Consider the following 21,758-nt stretch of genomic DNA (forward strand, 5'->3'; position numbering starts at 1 on the left):
CTCCTCAATTGTTTACTAAAGATTTGCATACATGTTGCTTAAGAGCCTTAAAAGATCATACAACTAAAAATATTTATGAAGAACTTTCAAGGGCTTGGAAGAATGCTTATGATAAATAAAAATTCAAGGTGCTAAACTACATATTTAATTATAATCTCAATTATGAAAAATATACATATAGATAATTGGAAAGAAATACATCAAAATACTACTATTGGTAATCACTAGGTGGTGGAAGTCTACTATCCACACATAGGAATTCCAGAAAGGAAAAACAGAGAAAACAAGTAGAAATGTTTGACAAATAATTTATTTATTTTAAAAAAGATTTTATTTATTTATTTGACAAAGAGCATTAGCTGGGAGAGAGGTGGAGGGACAAGCAGACTACCTGCTGAGCGGGAAGCCCAATTTGGGGCTTGATTCCCAGAGCTGGAGACCATGACATGAGCCAAAATCAGACCCTTAACCCGCTGAGCCATTCAGGTGCCCTCAATGAATAATTTAAAAATATTTCCCACAACTGAAGGAAATGAGTCACCAGACTGAAAGATTCACCAAATGCTCAGCCCAACAGGTGAAATCAGACACAGATCAAGACATGTCATTACAGAATTTCAACACACTGAAGGGAAAGAGCAGACTGTTTAAAGTTCCACAGAGAGAGGAGGTGGGAGGAAAAAGAGGACACACACAAATGATCAGGAATTGGAATGGCTTTGGACTTCTTAGCAGTAGCAAAAACTGGGAAACTCTGTCTTCAAAATTCTGGGGCAAAAATGCCCTTGCACTAATGGTGACACAAAGGCCACAGAGCTCCCAGTCTTAAGGAACTACTTGCAGTTGTATAAATCAGCATCTCAGAAGTAATCTGTATAAATCAAAGCCCAGAAGGTTCTCCACACGTTTTTCCCTGTGTGAAACCCCTGGACTTCTTCATATCCCAGAGTGTGAATGTGGAAGGGATTTGCAATGGTAATCAAGACTGATTTTTCCAGGTGGAAGAACTCGGGGTCATATTTTTTTTCAGAGTCATATTTAATATGATATTTCTTATACAAACCACCCATGTTTGTAAAATCATATCTACTATAATAATTAATAGGGTAAATTTTAAAAACATAAAGTTGCAGTAATAATCACAGGTATAAACTAGTATCTTTGATGATAAAAATGCTAATGAATTGGTGGGTTATGTAAAACACTCATTTCTCCAGATTACTAGTACTTTCCAAAAAGCTGCAAATAGAAAGTCCAAGACAGTAGCAAACATTTGTTATCCTTCAATTCAGAAAGACCTCCCTATCTGCTTAGAAGAAAATACAGGGAGAACAAAACACAAATTCATATTTCAATAAAATGTAGTTCTGTACTAAGATAGTAGGATGCCTATTAAAAATAATTTTCTTTGTTGTCAAGGTAAGAATAAAGCTCTGTGAAATGATTAGAATCCTTTTTCCCCAAGGGATCAAAGCCTTTATTTTTATTTTTAAAACATTATAAAGATTTTATTTTTATTTTATTATTATTTTTTAAGATCTTATTTGACAGAGAGAGAAATCACAAGTAGGCAGAGAGGCAGGTGGAGAGAGAGGGATGTGGGGCTCCATCCCAGGACCCTGAGATCATGATCCAAGCCAAAGGCAGAGGCTTAACCCACTGAGCCAGCCAGGCACCCAAGATTTTATTTTATTTTTTTATAAAGATTTTATTTATTCATTTGACAGATCACAAGCAGGCAGCAAAGTAGGCAGAGAAAGAGGAGGAAGCAGGCTTCCCGCCAAGCACAAGCCCGATACGGGACTCGATCCCAGGACCCTGGGATCATGACCTGAGCTGAAGGCAGAGGCTTTAATCCATTGAGCCACCCAGGCGCCCCCAAGATTTTATTTTTAAGTAATCTCCACACCTAAAATGGAGCTCAGACTCATAATCCCAAAACCAAGAGTCATATACTCCACAGGCTGAGCCAGCCAAGCACCACTGGTTTATTTCTTCGTTCGTTTGTTTGTTTTTGAGCAGTTTCAGATTAACCAAAAAGATGAGGGAAGGAATATAGATATCCCACATATTCCTGGTCCCACACATGCATAGTCTCCCCTATTATCAATATTCAAACACCATCAATTTATTACAATGGATGAACCTACATTGACACATCATTATCACCCAAAGTCCTTAGTTTACATTAGGGCTCACTCTTGGTATTGTACGTTCTTTTTTTCTTTTTCTTTTTTTTAATGTTTTATTTATTTATTTGAGAGCAAGAGAGTTGGGGGGAGGGTCAGAAGAAGAGGGAGAAAGAGACTCTCAAGCAGACTCCCTGCTGATCAAAAGCCTGATCTAGGATTGTACAGGGCTCCAGTATTGTACAGTCTATGGTTTTGGACAAATGTATAATGACATACATTCACCATTATAGTATAGTACGTAGCATTTTCACTTCCCTAAAAATCCTCTATGCTAGGGATTCTTGGGTAGCTCAGTCAGTTAAGTGGCCAACTCTTGATTTGGGCTCAAAGTTGTGAGATCTAGCCCCACATTGGGCTCTGTGCTGGGTGTGGAGCCTGCGTAAGATTCTCTTACACCTTTGTATAGATACCCTATACGCAGGGTATCTCATTATTGTTTCAGTGTGCCTTCAATGTGCATTTCCCTGATGACATGACATGGAGCATATTTTCATATGCTTATTTGGCCTCTGTATATCTTCTTTGCTCAGGTCTCCGTTAAGGTCTTTAGACTGTTTGCCAGCCCTCTCCCCAGCTTTACTGAGGTGTAATTGACCAAATTATATGTAAAGTGTCCAATGTGGCAGCAGTTGGGGCTGGCTCAGTAGATGGAGCATGTGACACTTGATCTCAGGATTGTGAGTTCAAACCCTTGCTGGATGTAGAGATCACTTAAAAATAAAATCTTAAAATTGGGGTGCCTGGGTGGCACTAATCAGTTGGTTAGGCATCTGACTTCACCTCTGGTCATGATCTTGGTGGAGACCCATGTTAGGCTTTGTGCTCAGTGGAGAGTCTGCTTCTCCCTCTCCCTCTGCCCCTTCTCCACTCAGGCTTGTATTCTCTTTCTCTCTCTCTCTCAAATAAATAAAACTTTTTTTTAATCTAAAAAAAAAAACCCAAAAATCATATTGAATTTTTCTTATTGAGATATAATTCATATACTACAAAATTTTCAATTTTAAGATTTTTGAGAGAGAGGGAGAGATAGCACACACATGCAATGTGGTCATGTATGTATGTATATATCGTGAAAAGAGTCCTCCTATTGACATGGGCCCATTTTATAACTGCGTTTTCTTATTTTTGAGTTTTGAATTTTCTTTGTGTTTTTGTATTCTTTATATCTTTTGCTAATATTTTCTCCAGTATGTGGCTTGTCTTTTCATTCTCTTGATATCTTTCACAGAGCAGAAAATTTTAATTTTAATGAAATCCAGCTTACTGATTATTTCTTTCATGGATTGTACCTTTGATGTTGTATTTAAAAAATCATCACCAGGGATGCCTGGATGGTTGAACCAAAGGCAGAGGTTAAAGCCTCTGCCTTTGGTTCAAGTCATAGTTCCAGGGTCCTGAGATTGAGCCCCGCATCGAGCTCAATACTCAGCAGGGAGTCTACTTCCCTTCCTCTCTCTCTACCTTGTGATCTCTGTCTGTCAAATAAATAAATAATCTTTTAAAAAAAAGAGTCATCACCAAATCCAAGGCCATCTAGATACTTTTCTATATTGCCTTCTAGGAGTTTTATAGTTTTATGTTTTATGTTTATGCAGTGAATTTTGAGTTAATTTTTATAAAAGGTGTAAGGTTTGTGTCTAGATTAATTTTTTTTTTTGCCAAAAGCACCTTTTATATTTATTTTTAATAAGATTTATTTATTTTAGAGAGAGAGAGAGACTTTTAAGCAGGCTCTACACCTAGCCCAGAGCCCAGCATAGAGTCACACGGGTCTCAATCTCACAACCCTGAGCTCATGACATGAGCCAAAATCAAGAGTTGGGTGCTTAACTGACAGAGCCACCCAGGTGCCCCTGCATAGAAATTTTTATGTGGGTATTTGTTTTAATTTCTACTGAGTGACTACCTAGTAGTGGAATTGCTAGGTCAGATGGTAAGTCTAGGAACAGCCAGGCTGTTTTGCAAAGTGGCTATGCCATTTTGCATTCCTAACAGCAATGTGGGAGGATTTCAATTTCTCTACATCCTCACAACACTTGTTATTATCTGTTGTTTTTTGTTTTTGCTTTTAATATACTAGTGAATGTGAGGCAGTATCTCCACATTGAGATTTTAAAAGTATTTTTGGAACAATTAATGATTATAAATTATAGGTTGTAGAATAAATATTAATTGGGGGACAATTATTTTATGATTATTTTAATCAGTAAAGAGCTTTTCAAAGTTCAAAATTCAGTTATTTCTGAAGTGATTAATGAGTGCAATTAATGGAGCATCACTATCTCCGACACTAGCCTTGTTTTATGATTTCCCATAAGTATCTAAATCAATTATATAACCCTGGGGTGCCTGGGTGGCTCAGTTGGTTAAGCATCTGCCTTCAGCTCAGGTCATGATCCCAGGGTCCTGGGATTGATACCCACTCTGGGCTCCCTGTTCAGTGGGGAGCCTGCTTTTCCCTCTCCCTCTGCCTGCCACTCCCCATTTGTGTGCAGGAGCTCTCTGTCAAATAAACAAATAAAATCTTTTTAAAAAATTATATAACCCTGACAATTATATAAGTATCAGAAGATTATATTTCTGATGTTTAAGAACAGAATCTATAATAAAACCACCTACAGCTAGACATCCAGAATGACAGCATATGGAAAGAAAATTTTTCACTTTTGATAAGAGAACAGAATATAACTACATTTAGACTTACTTGGGATTTTTGCTTTAGCTTTTTTCATTACTAATGAAAGCCTTTTTTTTTTTTTGATCCACTAGAATATAAACCCAGGATCCTTAGTCAGCACAGACTAAGACATTTAATAGCACAGTAAATGACTAAATATTTTTATGACCTCTTTCCTATGGTAGGTTGAATGGCTCCCCAAAAGACATCAACTTCCTAATCCTTGTGAATGTTACCTTATACAGCAGAAAAGGATATTGAAGATATGATTAAGAATCTTGAGGGTGCCTGGGTGACTCAGTTGGTTAAGTGACTGCCTTCAGCTCAGGTCATGATCCTGGAGTCCTGGGATCGAGTCCCACATCGGGGTCCCAGCTCCACAGGGAGTCTGCTTCTCTCTCTGACCTTCTCCTCGTTCATGCTCTCACTGTCTCTCTCTCTCTCTCGAATAAATAAATAAAATGTTTTTAAAAAAGAATCTTTTTTTAAAAAAAAAAGATTATTTATTTATTTATTTGACAGAGAGAGAGAGATCACAAGTAGGCAGAGAGGCAGGCAGAGAGAGAGGAGGAAGCAGGCTCCCCGCTGAGCAGAGAGCCCGATGTGGGGCTTGATCCCAGGACCCTGAGACCATGACCCGAGCCAAAGGCAGTGGCTCAACCCACTGAGCCACCCAGGCGCCCCCCCCCAAAAGAATCTTGATATGGGAAGATTATCCCTGATTACCCAGGTAAACCCTAAATGTAATCACATGTATCCTTATGAGAGAGAGTCAGAGGGAGATTGGACACAGAACTAAAAGACATTGAGGCAGAGACTGCAGTGATGTGCCATAAGCCAATGAATGCTAGCAGTCACCAGAAGCTGGAAGGCATGAGGAACGGATTCTCCCCTAGAACTTCCAGAGGAGCCCAGCCCTGCTGATATCTTGATTTTGACCCTGTGAATTTGATTTCAGGCTTCTGGCCTCCAGAACTGTGAAAGAAGTGATATTTGGGTTTTATCTATTTTTTGCCTAATGAATAATACTGTGATTGAACATTTGTATACCGACTTTTATGTGACATTTTTTTTTTTCATCTCTACTGTGTGTATATCTAGGAGTGGAATTGCTGGGTCATGTGGTAAGTCTAGGAGCTGCCAGACTGTTTTGCAGTCAATTTTAGACTTCTGGCCTCTAGAATTGTGAAAGAATAAACTGAAAGAAAAAATAAATTTGTTGTTTGAAACCACCAAGTTTGTGGCGATTTATTATAGCAGCCATAGGAAACCAATACACACACCCTCTGAAAAAAATGTGAAGTAAAAATACTTAGATTCTAGAATTCTCCATATAATCTGCCTAGCAAACAAATATCAGGGTAGAATAAAAACAAGCAAGTTCTCAAGCAATTTATCTCCTAGGTACTCTTTTTCAGAATGTGCTCCACCTAAATAAGGGAATAACCTAAGAAAAAATACACAAATGAAATCCAGAAAACATATCCAACCCAGGAAAAAGGCAAAAGGCAAAATTCCTTATCCCAAGGAATTCTTGGGATAAAAAAAAGAAGGAAACCCAGGGATGGCAACTGGGCTGCAACTCTAGAGTAAGCAATCCAATTAGAAACAACTTGAGGGCTCCTGATGGGGCTGGGTGGCTCAGTTGGTTGAGTGTCTGCCTTCAGCTCAGGTCATGATCTTGGGGTCCTGGGATCGAGTCCCATGTCAGACTCCCTGTTTGGCGGGAAGTCTGCTTCTCCCTTTGTCCCTCCCCCTGCTCATACTCTTTCTCTATCTATCTCTGACCAATGAATAAGTAAAATCTTAAAAGAAACTAATAAATTTCTGATGTGTTGAATTGGCACATAATTTTAGTGAGAGTCTATTGAGAGTTGTAAGAAGAATTTGGAAATGTACAAAGAAAAGCAAACAAAACTAGGCAGTTATTAACTTGAGGATAGACAAAAATAAAACATAATCCTACTAGTCTGAAATGCTCAGCTACGAACATGCATAATAACCTAAGTATAGATTTTTGATTTAACAAGCATTGTAAATATTGGATGTATGGGGGAGGGAAAGCAGAGGGGATCATAACATTTGATAACTAAATCCTTATCTTCCATAACAGGAAGTCAGTAAATAAAGTCTAAAGTTGAGTAATCAAAGGATAACAGTAGATACAAATTCCTTACAAAAATGGAAATATGTAAATAATAGAAAAAATAGCTAAATCAAATTGAAAGTTGTTGCTTCTGGAGTATTGATCCTGAGGGATTGGGGTGGGATAAGGCACAGAAAATACCTTTTTGTTGTAAGTCAATTATTACTATTAAAAAAAGAATATTCGGGGCGCCTGGGTGGCTCAGTGGATTAAGCCGCTGCCCTCGGCTCAGGTCATGATCTCAGGGTCCTGGGATCGAGTCCCACATCAGGCTCTCTGCTCAGCAGGGAGCCTGCTTCCTCCTCTCTCTGCCTGCCTCTCTGCCTACTTGTGATCTCTCTCTCTGTCAAATAAAATAAAATCTTTAAAAAAAAAAAAAAGAATATTTATTTATTTACAGAGAGAGAGAGAGAGAGAGCACAAACAAGGAGAACTGCAGGCTGAGAGAGAGCAAGAAGGAGAAGCAGACTCCCAGCTGAGCAGAGAGCCCAACATGAGACTTGATCCCAGGACCTTGGGATCATGACCCGAGCCAAAGGCAGATGCTCACCCGACTGAGCCACCCACACACCCCCAATTATTACTATTTAACTCTCAAAACAATGTCCATGTTTTTTTTTTAAGAAAAATAAAATCAATTAATTTATATATAAGAAGTACACACACTATTGAAAATTAAATGCCAGACCAAACACAAGGGCACTGATGTTGCTTTGGTGAAATCCAGATTAACTATTCTTAGAATATAAAAAATAATTTTTTTAAATTTTTATTTTTAAACGATTTTACTTATTTATTTGACAGACAGAGATCACAAATAGGCAGAGAGGCAGAAAGAGAGATATGGAGAAGCAGGCTCCCCACCGACCAGAGAGCCCGATGCAGGGCTCGATCCCAGGACACTGGGATCATGACCTGAGCTGAAGGCAGAGGCTTTAACCCACTGAGCCACCCAGGCGCCCTAAAAAATAATTTCTAATCATAAACAGACTTTCAAGATAGAAGTGCTGATTAGCTTGACTATTTTGGGCAGTATAGTATAGTAGGGGCAGTATAAAATACCATATTAGAGAAAGCCACCTGTATGGTGTAACAAAACTTAACAAAGGTCTATTAGACCCTGGCTGTCTCCATTAGACTTGGTCTTGAGGTCAGGAACTGTAATACAGCCTATCTTTTCACTGCCTGGACCATAGTCAAACACCCAACAGGGTGTGATGAAAGTGAATGCATGTGCACTGAGAATAAGAAAAGATAGGTGGGGGAGATAGCAGTTAATGAACGACCTGTGATTTGGAACCAGAAAGAATCCTGAGTTCCTTGTCACTATTAGCTGTACGAGTACAAACAATAAACCTACTTGACCTATGTATTGATAAAATAGTGAGAAATAATAGTTCCTATTTCAGAGAATTGTTGTGAAGATTAAATGAGACTATGCATACAAAACCTCTCATAGAGTCGGACACATTGTAGCTCTAGATAAATGGAAGCTATAACTCTTACAGAGTGGAAACCCTTGAATTTCTTGCATTGACCCAAATGACCATTAATATAAACACTGTTTAGGTATTTTCTGAGGAAAAAAGAAGAAATTAGCTTTTTTTGGTTTACTATGTTCTAGCCACTTTATACATATTATTATTTTATTTTATTTTATTTTATTTTAAAGATTTTTTATTTTTATTTTTTTATTTGACAGACAGAGATTACAAGTAGGCAGAGAGGCAGGCGGAGAGAGAGAGGAGGAAGCAGGCTCCCCGCTGAGCAGAGAGCCCGATGCGGGCCTCGATCCCAAGACCCTGAGATCATGACCTGAGCCGAAGGCAGCGGCTTAACCCACTGAGCCACCCAGGCGACCCTATTATTTTAATCTTCACTCTAATAGTAATCATTATTATCTCCATTTTATGGGTAAGGAAACTAAGGTAGAGAAAGGTTAATTTCCTTCCAGTCCTCATATATTTATTGAGTGACTACTTTGTATAAGGCTGTGTTCAAGAAAACTAAGAAAACAACACTGAATTAGACAATCCACAGTTCTTAATGAAATTCTACATTCTAGCAGAGTAGGGAGACAATACATTGACAAGTAATCACAGACACTAATACACTATGAAGGAAATAAACAGGGTCTTGAAACAGGCGTAATTTACTTTAGATAGGGTAGCCAGGAAAAGCCTTTTAAAAGAGAAAGTGGAGCTGAGTTTTGAAGGATAAGAATGAGTAAGTCAGGGTGCCTGGGTGGCTCAGTGGGTTAAGCCTCTGCCTTCAGCTCAGGTCATGATCCCAGAGTCCTGGGATCAAGCCCCGCATTGGGCTCTCTGCTCAGCAGGGAGCCTGCTTCCCTTCCTCTCTCTGCCTGTCTCTCTGCCTACTTGTGATGTCAAATAAATAAATAATCTTTAAAAAAAAAAAAGAATGAGTAAGTCATGCAAAGAACCAAACTAAAAGAGATACAGGCAAAGGATATAGCAAATGCAAAGGCCTGGCTGCAAGAGAGCACTTAGAAGCTTGGGAGCATGTTAGTGATCTATGTGGTTTGTACCTGGAGTTGATGTTGGTTACAGGCAAAGGTGGTATAATGAAGGCCTCACAGGACATGGTCAGGAGTTTGGATTTTATGGTAAGTTCAATGAGAAGCTCTTGTGAGGTTAAAAAGTAAATGAAGGGCATGATCTGATTCTTTTAGGGATCCTTCCCTTTGCTGAGTGAATGCACTGGAGAGAAGAGAAAAGAGCAGAAGTATGGAGACTTGTTAAGGACAGTATTTCAGAGAAGAGGTGAAAGAGACTTGACCTACAGCTGACAGAATGAGAGAAGATATTTGCAAATGTTTTATCAGATAAAGGGCTAATATCTAAAATCTATAAAGAACTTATCAAACTCAACACCCAAAGAACAAATAATCTAATCAAGAAATGGGCAGAAGACACAAACAGATAATTATCCAAAGACGACATAGAAATGGCCAACAGACACATGAAAAAATGCTCAACATCACTCAGTATCAGGGAAATATGAATCAAAACCACAATGGGATACACCCTCCCACAGGTCAGAATGGTTAAAATCAACAACATGGGAGATGACAGATGTGAGAATGCAGAGAAAGGGGAACCCTCTCCTACTGCTGGTAAGAATGCAAGTAAGAATGCAAGTTGGTGCGGCCACTCTGGAAAACAGTATGGAGGTTCCTCAAAAAGTTGAAAACAGAGCTATCCTATGACCAGCAATTGCATTACTGGGTATTTACCCCAAAGACACAAATGTAGAGATCCAAAGGGGCATGTGTACCCCAGTGTTTATAGCATCCATGTCCACAATAGCCAAACTATGGAAAGGGCCCAGATGTCCATCAACAGATAAATGGATAAAGAAGATGTCACACACACACACACACACAGGGAATACTGCTCAGTCATCAAAAAATATGAAATCTTGCCATTTGCAACAAGGAGGATCACTTAGAGGTTATTATGCTAAGCGAAACCAATCAGAGAAAGACAAATACCATATGATTTCACTCATGTGCATTTTAAAAAACAAGAGGATCATTGGAATGGAGGGAAAAATAAAACAAGAGAACATCATAGAGGGAGACAAACCATAAAAGACCCTTAATTATAGGAAACAAACAGGGTTGCTTAAGGGGAGGTTGATGGGGGATGGGGTAATGGGTGACAGACTTTTAGGAGGGCATGTGATGTAATGAGCACTGGGTATTATATAAGACTGATGGATTACTGAACTCTACCTCTAAAACTAATAATACACATGTTCATTAATTGAATTTAAATTAAATAAAGAGAGAGAGACGGCCTAGAGTGACGGCAGAGGCGGTAAACCCAACAGGAGTCCACTGGATGTGGTGGAGAACAAAGGAATCAAAGGTCTGGTTAGTGTCCTGGGTACAGAAAGGATTAGGGAGCCGGTAGGGGGAATAAAGAGTTCCGTGCTGTACAGGTCCATTTGGCGATGCTGACGAGTCGTCATAGGTATCAGTTGACATCTGGCTATGCATAATGAAGATGACCAGCGATCGGAGCTGTACACTGAGACTTCTCCTTGGGGGAATACAGGAGGTTAATAAGTGGAGGAACACAAAGGGCCCCCGAGAGTCTTCCATTCCATCTGGGCCTTACTTTAAAAAAACAAAACAAAACAAAACAAAAAACACCTAGGTTCCTGAAGGCTAAGTGTGACCGCTCAGGTCCGTGAGCCCACCACCGCACAGCCCAGAGCTTCAGTATTTCCTGAGGCTGGGCCGCACACCTAACGCCCTCCAGCCACCCTAAACACTGCCAGGACGCTTGCTGGACGTCTACGGAAAGCCGGAGCAACGCAGCGGAGGCGGGGCCTAGGGAGCGCTGCCTGCTGGGATTTGTAGGCTGACGGCGCAGGCGTGGGCTCGAGCTCCTCAAGACTGCTCGGGGGAGCGGGGTTGCGGCGCCACGTAGAGGGAGCGAAGCGCACCCCGAGCCTGCGTCAGTCATTCGGAAACGCTAGTCAGAAGAGGCAAGTTCAGTACTGCCTTATGCTTGGAATCATTTAACGGCGACATCTTCTCACCAGTTAAAGGATAAATTCAGAGTCCCGAAAATGACATTTAACTTGGTACTCGTCGTAACCTTATTTCTTAACATTTCCCAGTTACTCAAGGCTGTTCTGGACGCTGCCTCTGAGAAAGAGTCTCTCTTTGGACATCTCCCCCCGCCAATGCTTCCATAACACTGCCATACAATTCTCTAATAATACTTGTAATCGTGGCAAGCTTTCCTGACCCTACGTGTTCTAGGCTAAGCTATTTGTCCGCGTTACCTCAGTTTTCACCGAGCCCTCTGAAATGGTCGCTATTACTTCCATTTTGAAGATGAGGAAATCTTGGCGGACAGACGTTATGTAACCTGGGCAAGGTCACACCGAAGACTCACACCGTTCACTCCTTCGCCTCTCCTGCCGCACTGCGAGTTCCAGACTGGCACGGACAGACCAGCTCTTTGCTTTCCCGCGGGCCACGCCCCGAGGGCGGCGCTCTAGTGACGACACCGTGTCCCATGGTGCCTCGCGCGCCGACACTGCTATTGGCTCGGCGTCTCGGCTCCTTTTTCAAATTGAGGCGCCGAGTCGTTGCTCGGTTTCCGAGGTTTCGGGCGGAGAAGAAATTGGTGACTCCGAGGCTCCCGCTAGCGCGGGACAGACACCTCGGTCAGTTAGAACCCTGGTGGAGAGCCGAGACGTCGAGCTTGCTTGCGTGGCTTCCCCTGGCCACCCCAATACCCGGCCGGGGAGGTGGGCATCCGGGCCGCGCCCGCCGCAGGGACCCGCGGCGCTCCACAGCGTCGGAGTCCGCAGCCAGGCCTTCACCTTCGGGCAGGGATCGTCATGGCGTCCCAGCCGAATTCCTCCGCAAAGAAGAAAGAGGAGAAGGGAAAGAACATCCAGGTGGTGGTGAGATGCAGGTAGGGCGAACCCGGCAGGACTGGGAGTGCCGGGCTTTGCTGGCTTTGGTGCAGGGCTCCCGTCTGCGCTGTCCGGAGAGAGGAATTTAGTTTTCAGTTTCTGCGGGGAGCAAACTTTCCTGTTTCGTAGTTCTCCGCATTCGGTCGATACAAACGACGCCAGAGTTCTGTGAGGAGTAAATTAGTGTCTTGTTTCAGAAGAAAGGGCATTTGTGTGAGAGGTTACAGTTTAAACTGGTATTCAGAAGGAGACTTTGATCGCCGGTTTTTAGGGAAAAGTGCGTTCTTTTAAAAAAAACTATTGTTGGAGAGATGCCAATCCTTGAAGTTTCTCAGTTTCTAAATAAGACCGCATACCTACTTTGCAGGTGTTTTCGTACTTATGTTGGCTTTACCGTCCTCTCCATCATCCTCTAAAAGAATAATCGATGACTTGTTCTCTTTCTTCTAGTTGCAATATTTTCTTAATCCCCGCCAAACAAGGAGACATCATTGTATTTATATTTTAAAGGCTAACTGCTAGAGTAGTTTGTTTTTAAAAGGACGCATCTTAAGCCAGTATAGCTTTCTGATTGTACTGCAACTTGGTCTTCCGTAGACCAAGGGAGATAGTTTCTTCGCGGTGAGTGGGTGGAGGGTTCAGATTCTCCCCGGATTAATTTCCAAATAACTCCCCCATTTTAAAATTAGCCAGTAGAGGAGGAATATACTCGTTATGCAAACTGTTGCTTTATTAAGATTGATTTATTAAGTTTTTTAAAAGCCCTCCACGGTTTACTGGTCTGTGTGTGCTTCGTGTTTGTTTTTGTTGCTGTTGCTTTACAAATTCTACCATTTAGCAGCTTTTCTGTAAATTCAGAAGTTCTAAAATTTAAAAATAAAGGTCCTTATTAAAATGTGTGAACAAACTTAAATTATTGCTTCCTCCACTTTGATATCTTGAATTGTAGTTGTCAAAGATAATAGCTAACTTTCTGAACTAGGTGTTAGAGAGGAAATTTGATGGTAACCTTAAGTGCCACCACTTACTAGTTGTAGTCTGGAGCTTCTGTTAATAGTTACTTGTTTTGAAGACTGAATAAAAATAGCCTGTAATACATTGCAAATTTTTTATTTATTTAATTTTTAAAGATTTTATTTTTAAGCAATCTCTACACCCGTAGTGAGACTCCAAAATTCACAATCCGGAGATAAGAGTACCATGCTCTACCTACTGAGCCAACCAGGCGCCCCACAAATACAAATTTTTAGATTATTTTGATCATTTCATAATGCCAGACAATATTGCTTTTTCTGGATGGTTTTATTTTCTTTAAATTTCTTTTTTATTGTTAATTACAAAATCTGTCAGACCTATAAAAAGTTATAGAGAAAAAAGTAACAAACATCTGTGTTATCCATGACCTAATTAGAAACGAAACAATCATTACATTTGGAACCCTATTGTATCCCTCTCCTGCTCCCTTCCTCTACCCCAAGAATTAAACATTATTCATGTTTGTTATCCACATACATTTCTTACCTAAAAAGATATTTCTTTTACATTGTCACTAATGAAAAGTGCTTAGGTTGTGTCTAATTATTTACAATAATTTTTGTATAAAGAAATGTTTTTTTTCTTTTTTTTAAATGTTTTTCTTTTCATTCATTCTTTCTTTCTTTCTTTTTTTTTTTTTTTTTTCAAGTTAATTCTGTTTACATCTAGTCCAGGAAGCTGTCAGAATAGTCATGTTTTATGTGTCTTTGAAAAGTAAAAAACCTATTTTTTTGTTTCTGGGAGTTGAAACTAAAAATTCTGCTGTCTGCTTTACCAGTATCATTTAGTATCCCATTTAATCCCAGTTAAGGAACTGCTTGTTGCTTTGTTGAGAAGAGACAGTATAAGATGATGCAAGTTTTTTTTTTTATTATTCTTGAGAAGATTTTCTTTCTTTCTTTCTTTTTTTTTTTTTTTTTGGAGAACATTTTCTGAAGTTGGTATCCCTATCAGCACAGAGTTGCTCCTGGCATGCTCCTCACAGTAGAACTTGAGGTCCGACAATGCCGTTGAAACCTTTGTTCATTTGTGGAGGCTTCTGATCTCAACTGCTGCACAGTTCTTACCTGGGCTATGTTTGTTGGTGCTTGCTGTTTTGTTGGACATCTTTTACCTGAAATCAGTAAGACTGTGTGGTCCGTTGTTTTCAGATTTAAGTGCTGGAATGAATCTGCCAAAGAACTGCTACCAATGCAGCATCTGATTTTTTTTTTTTTTTAATAAACTTCAAAATTATAGAAATCATTCTAGGGCTCTGGTAAGACAAGGGCAAGATTTGGCTCACAGTTTGAAGGTTATAGACCCCTCACATTGATCTAGCTACTGGTTATCTTTATTATACCCTACATAACTCCCCTGCCGCCCCACCACACACATCTACCAACCTCTACCTCAGGGCCTTTGCAATTTCACTCTGCCTAGAAAGCTTTCCCACCAAAATAGCTACATGACTGGCTCCCTCACTTTTTAGATTCTGCTTAAATATCATTAAATATCAGAGAAAAAAGCCTTCCCAGACCACCCTAAAATAGTAATAGCAACTGTCCATTTTCCCACGTCATCAATTCCAATCACACTTAGTCTGTTTTATTTACTTTGATTTCTAATTTATCAGCACCTGATATATCTATAACACTAGGATAAAAGCTCCCTGAGAATAGGAATTTGGGTGTTTTGGGTTTTTTCGAACTTGGTTTTGTTCACTGGTATACCCTCAGGTCCTAGACAAATATCAATCAAATAATAAGTACTCGATGAATATTTATGGAATGAACAAATGAATGTAATATAACTGTAGTGAGGCCAACGAATTGGTTGGCTTGTTAACGTCATTAATAGAAACCTTACAATTTCTAATTAGAGAAGTTTGGTTAGGAATATAGCCTCTGAGCCACCAGGGAGATTTTTTTAATGATAATTAACAGAGATTTAAGTATTATATAAAACAATGCACTGTGAACTCCATTGTTCCCTAGAGTACTTTTTGGGAGTACTTTTTATGGTAGTACAAATAGTTCTTTAAGCTCATCAGTGGGAGTCTTGATAACTTTTAGAAACGTGTGATCTGTGTGAATATCTAGTACTTGGTTGTGACAATTTGAATGGTATTCATTTGGTTAATGTCATCACACATAATGGCAAAGAGATTAGTTGAGAGATGCTAAGAATTATAAACTAATTGAAAAGGCTTTAACCATGTGAGAGAATTCATTGTACTTACAACTCTTGGCCTACCTCAGTATAAGTTGGTTTTGACTTAAGTTTGTTGAACTTTTAATAATATTTCATGCCATGGGTTATGTACATTGTGTAGGTTTCATTACATTTGACAATCGATAGCATTATTATGTGTTACCTGCAAGTTGGTGAGTTAAATTTCCCAGGATCACAAATTTGATTTTCTGCCTGTCAAAAATATACTAGGAATGGAGGATGTTGTATCATTTTTAAAATAAATAGCAACTTGGTTTATCTAGTAGTTGCTCCTTTCATAATATGTGAATCTGAATGGGAAAAATGAACTCAGGTCAAAAGTACTTATCTTTCTTTGGCCCAGATGTGTGTTAAGTGTATATATATCTGAATGATGCTACTATGTGGACTAGGGTTCTTTTCAGCTCTTCCATCACTCCTCTTAGGATGGCATTTATTAAGCTATATAGTTTAACAGATATTAGGATGTGTGCCAACTATAGTAGTAGCCACTGGGAAACTAAACTAAATAGGATTTCTTTTTTCTTTTCTTTTGGTGTGGGGGGAGGCATGTGTGTGAGTGCGAGTTATCTGCTGACAGGTTAGTATTTTGAAACAAACCTGGCATGTTCTTTCTTGTACGTTATAACCTAATATTTTTAGACTATAAGGGAAATAGAATTCTGAATAATAAGTTTGGCCTTTTTTTAACGAGTTAATTCTGTTTACATCTAGTCCAGGAAGCTGTCAGAATTGTCATGTTTTACATGTCTTTGAAAAGTAAAAAACCTATTTTTTTGTTTCTGGGAGTTGAAACTAAAAATTCTTCTGTCTGCTTTACCAGTATCATTTAGTCCCCCATTTAATCCCTGTCACCAATAGTGTCAAAAAACTTCACTTTGTTATTGTGTAAGGTATTAATGATAATGTCATCTGTAACCTGATAACTAAGAGTTTTTTAAATACCTTTGTATATTTCTTTTTATAGACCATTTAATTTGGCGGAACGGAAAGCTAATGCCCATTCTGTAGTAGAATGTGATCATGTACGTAAAGAAGTTAGTGTACGAACTGGAGGCTTGGCCGACAAGAGCTCAAGGAAAACATACACTTTTGATATGGTACCTATTTCTTTCTTTCTTTCTTTCTTTCTTTTTTTTTTTTTTTTTCAAGATTTATTTATCAGAGAGCATGTGAAGGAGTGGGGTTGGAGTAGAGAAAGAGGAATAAGCAGACTCTTCTAAGGGCAGACAGAGCCTGACACATGGGGCTCAGTCTCATTACCCCAAGATCATAACCTAAGCCAAAAATCCAAGAGTCAGATGCCCAACCGGCTGAGCCACCCAGGTCCCCCAGTACCTATTTCTTAAAATGCTGCTATTCCTTTGTTATTTGCTATGTAAAGTAATTCTTGTATACATATTTCCTCTAGGTTCTAGTATACAGTTCCAAGTTTGAGTTGACTCTGAGTTTTCTTTTTTCCTTTTTTTTTTTTAAGATTTATTTTTTTTTTTGAGAGAGAGAGAGAGAAATCCCATAAGTAGACAGAGAGGCAGGCATAGAGACAGGGAAGCAGGCTCCCTGCTGAGCCGAGAGCCCGATGCCAGGACCCTCAGATCTTGACCTGAGCCAAAGGCAGAGTCTTAACCCTCTCAGCCACCCAGGCGTCCCGACTCTGAGTTTTCAAGTGGTTTCTAGTGGGCTGAATGAGTTAATAGATTAAAAACAAAATTTTTTAAATGAGTAATTTTGAAGTACTTTTTTCCTGAAGAATTGCTTTTTCTTTTCTTTCTTTCTTTCTTTCTTTTTTTTTTTTTTTTGATAGGTTTTTGGAGCTTCTACTAAACAAATTGATGTTTACCGAAGTGTTGTTTGTCCAATTCTGGATGAAGTTATTATGGGTTATAATTGCACTATTTTTGCGTGAGTAAAACACTGTTTTTCAAAGTGCTGAAAAGATTTAGAAGCATGTATTTATTTTCTGTTTACCACTTTGGTTAATTTTAACAGATATGGCCAAACAGGCACTGGAAAAACCTTTACAATGGAAGGTGAGAGGTCGCCTAATGAAGAGTACACTTGGGAGGAGGTATTTATGGTTTATAATAGATTTTTGTCTCTAAAGTGGCTGAACTATGATTGAATAAAAAAAATTGGTTGAAGGGCTCGTGAAATAGAGAAGATCAGTATACCCATGTCAAACATGAATATAGTATAAACTACTGTTTTAGTAAAATTAAAGTATGTGTTATGATTCCTGTTTAAGAAACATGGTATCATTAGGAGAGAAAGGACCAATACATATGACACAGTTAAATGATAAGAGAGAGGTCTGTTTGGGACAGAATAGTTGGAGCAGAATATTGTGGAAAAGTGGCATGTGATTATGGCTTTAAAGGGAAGACTTTGCAGTGTGGGAGTGAGTTTGTTGTAAAGTTAACATAGCAAGAGGCAGCATGGTATCAACAATGACCTTCAGTATTTAAGAAATTAAGATTACTGTATTACTAGATAGTGTAGAAAGCACATACTAGGTTTTACAAAGATTTCTATCAAGTATGTTTAAGTCAGTTTAATGACTAAGTTAATTTTCTAACTTGTTAACATTTATGTTGATCCTTTTTTCTAGTGGTTACATAGTTGAGGCATTAATAACTTTAAGCATGGATAATAAAGTTATGGAATTATAACCATAGGAAATAAGGAGTAGACTTAAAGCACAGTTTCAAAATTTAAAGATTCATAATAATTTTATTACAGATGCTTGGATATTTGAGAAACAACTTGTTTATGTTAGAATTAGGGAATATCCTGTTAGATGGGCCTATTTCTGTTAACATGGTTGTATTACTAATGTTCTCATGAGCCAAGTTAGAAAGAATTATTAAATGTGGCTTTCTAAGTAGTTTAGTTCAGTTGGTTTCTATGTAATCTTTAGACATGATGTGGCTGATGGATAGGACAGACTTGTGGAAGGTATGAAGAAAAATAATTACTGTTGCATAAACTCATAAATGACTTGGCTGCTCTAATATTTGGTTAGTTTTTTTTAACTGTTTTGAAATATTTATGTTTAAAGATTTTATTGACTTCAGAGAGAGAGATTGAGAGCGCAGTGAATGGTGGGAGGAACAGAGGGGGAGGGAGAGGAGGAAGGAAAGAAGCTCAACCCAGACCTCATGCTAAGGGCGGAACCCTACTTGGGGCTTGATCCCATGACTCAGAGATCATGACCTGAGTTGAAACCAAGAGTTGGATGCCTAAACAACTGAGACACTTAGATGCCCCTCATATTTGTGTTTAAATATATCATAAATATATCCTATGTCATATTTGTGTTTAAATATATATCATAGATACATCATGAAAGTGTTTAAACAGCCATAGTAAATGACATTCTTCCCTTATTTTAGTCCTAACTAATACTATAATTTCAGGATCCCTTGGCTGGTATAATTCCACGTACCCTTCATCAAATTTTTGAGAAACTTACTGATAATGGTACTGAATTTTCAGTCAAAGTGTCTCTGTTGGAAATCTATAATGAAGAACTTTTTGATCTTCTTAATCCATCTTCTGATGTTTCTGAGAGACTGCAGATGTTTGACGATCCCCGTAACAAGGTAACTCAGTCTTTAAGAATGAAATGTCTCTGGATTTTAATGTGTGATGCTGTGAGAAGTCAGTATATATATATTTTTTACCAACCTCATGGATGATCTTTTGATATTTGCTCAGAGGGGAGTGATAATCAAAGGTTTAGAAGAAATTACAGTACACAACAAGGATGAAGTCTATCAGATTTTGGAGAAGGGAGCAGCAAAACGGACAACTGCAGCAACTCTGATGAATGCATACTCTAGGTAAGAAAGCCAGTGTCCTCCCCCCACTGCTCCGTTTTCTTTTTAACGTGGGAAGTCAAATTGAGGTGAATCAAAGTATGTGAGTCCCATACCTAGATTATATGTATGCTTGATTTCATGCTTTAGTAAATTGGCTTGAGATTTAGAGGCAAGCACCAGTATTGGAAGAACGTTGGAAGGAGAACAAAGACAAGTCAAATTAGAGAAGTATTAATCTTTTTAAAGCAGACTGTTTCTTTCTCAAATGAAATCGTACGCAGGAGCCTAGATTAATCTGTGCCTGCTGTAGTTGATTTGAGGGTGGGATGAAATCTTATTTGAGGGTGGGATGCTGAGAGGCTTAACTGCTCAGCCTCCTGTAGATTTTCCCTGAGCACTTTTTGGGGGCCTCTGTGGATACCTAGAACAAAGTTTAAAAGCCCATGGTTTAAGTAAGGATTAGAAGAAAGTCAAATAGCTTCATTTAATTTTTCCCCTGGCTTTATTGCAGTATGACCGACAAAAATTACGTATATTGGGTTGTACAAGATGATTTAAACTTTTTTTAGATGGCTTCATTGTATATAGGAAGACATGGTCACTAACACTGGCTTTCCAGGGTAGAAAGGGGCATATTTGGTTAGCACCCCCTATGAAAAGAATCCCAAATTCTAGAAAAGCAGTTTACCAAGTCAGGTGATATTTTTTTCTACTGCTCTGTGTAGTGTCGCATTAGAGTGTAATTAAAAAAGCTATACATAGGGAGTTAGATATTTACAGTTAACCAAACATGTGACTTCAGGTAAATAAGTGAACTTCTCTGAATATGTTTCCCTGACCTACAAAGTAATTATTAGAAATAGATCTCAGGGGGCGCCTGGGTGGCTCAGTGGGTTAAAGCCTCTGCTTTTGGCTCAGGTCATGATCCCAGGGTCCTGGGATCGAGCCCAACATGATGCTCTCTGCTCAGCGGGGAGCCTGCTTCCCTTCCTCTGTCTCTCTGCCTGCCTCTGTCTACTTGTGATCTGTCTGTCAAATAAATAAATAAATCTTAAAAAAAAAAAGAAAGAAAGAAAGAAATAGATCTCAGGGTGCCTGACTGGCTCAGTCAGAAGAGCATGTGACTCTTGATCTCAGGGTTGTGAATTCGAGCCCCATGTTGGGTGTAGAGATTACTTAAATAAACAAAACCTAAAAAAAAAATTAATTAAAAAAAAACCCTAAAAAATTAAATGTCTTACTTCTTTGCTCCCTTAAAATTGGAAATTTCTACAACTCTTTGAAAAGTTACACATGCCTTTAAAGAACAAAAAAAAAAAACCATGAAAGTAATGAAAATCATGAAATTATGGGTGATTTTATGATTTTAATTAAATTTTCCTATAATAGCTTTCCATTAGAAAAAATTATGTAGAATTTGGAGGAATGAGTTTAAGACTAGGTAATATTTCTTTTCTCTAAATACCTTTCTTTTAAATAAATTCCTGCTTTTTCATAAATTTGTATAATTTAGGATTTCTTTTTTTTTTTTTTTAAAGATTTTATTTATTTATTTGACAGAGAGAGAACACAAGTAGGCAGAGAGAGAGAGAGAGGAGGAAGCAGGCTCCCTACTGAGCAGAGAGCCCAATGCGGGACTTGATCCCAGGACCCTGAGATCATGACCTGAGCCGAAGGCAGTGGCTTAACCCACTGAGCCACCCAGACGCCCCTAGGATTTCTTTTTTTAAAGATTTTAATTATTTTAGAGAAAGAGCATGAGTGGGGGTTGGGAGGGATGCAGAGGGTCAGGGAGAAGCAGACTCCCTGAGCAAGGAGCCTGACTCTGGATTTGATTGATCCCAAGACTTTGGGATCATGACCTGAGCCAAAGGCAGATACTTAATGAACTGAGCCATCCAGATGCCCTCTAGGACTCATTTTTTTTTTTTAAAGATTTTATTTATTTATCAGAGAGAGAGAGGGGGAGAGAGCAAGCACAGGCAGACAGAATGGGAGGCAGAGGCAGAGGGAGAAGCAGGCTCCCTGCTGAGCAAGGAGCCCGATGTGGGACTCGATCCCAGGACGCTGGGATCATGACCTGAGCCGAAGGCAGCTGCTTAACCAACTGAGCCACCCAGGCATCCCTAGGACTCATTTTTTTATATGTAGACTTGTGTAAAGGTTTTTTTATGAATGTATGTGATAAAGTGAAGGAAAACATTCAATTT

At 39.0% G+C, this 21,758-nt stretch overlaps 2 protein-coding genes across 2 annotated transcripts in view; one reads left to right on the forward strand and one right to left on the reverse strand.

The window, feature by feature from the left end:
- Positions 1 to 12,043, reverse strand: part of IDE (insulin degrading enzyme) — a 132,217-nt gene extending 120,174 nt beyond the window's left edge. The window contains exon 1 of the mRNA XM_082721936.1: positions 11,837 to 12,043. The gene's annotated coding sequence lies outside the window, so the exon portion shown is untranslated. The remainder of the gene's footprint in view (positions 1 to 11,836) is intronic.
- A 24-nt stretch (positions 12,044 to 12,067) lies between these two features.
- KIF11 (kinesin family member 11) overlaps positions 12,068 to 21,758 on the forward strand; it is a 45,455-nt gene continuing 35,764 nt past the window's right edge. The window contains exons 1-6 of the mRNA XM_082721932.1: positions 12,068 to 12,477; positions 16,695 to 16,827; positions 17,532 to 17,629; positions 17,717 to 17,795; positions 19,144 to 19,329; positions 19,445 to 19,569. Coding sequence (XP_082578058.1) covers positions 12,401 to 12,477; positions 16,695 to 16,827; positions 17,532 to 17,629; positions 17,717 to 17,795; positions 19,144 to 19,329; positions 19,445 to 19,569 — 698 coding nt within the window. The 5' untranslated portion in view covers positions 12,068 to 12,400. The remainder of the gene's footprint in view (positions 12,478 to 16,694; positions 16,828 to 17,531; positions 17,630 to 17,716; positions 17,796 to 19,143; positions 19,330 to 19,444; positions 19,570 to 21,758) is intronic.

This window comes from Mustela nivalis (assembly GCF_964662115.1).
Source record: "Mustela nivalis genome assembly, chromosome: 2".
Taxonomy (NCBI): Eukaryota; Metazoa; Chordata; class Mammalia; order Carnivora; family Mustelidae; genus Mustela; species Mustela nivalis.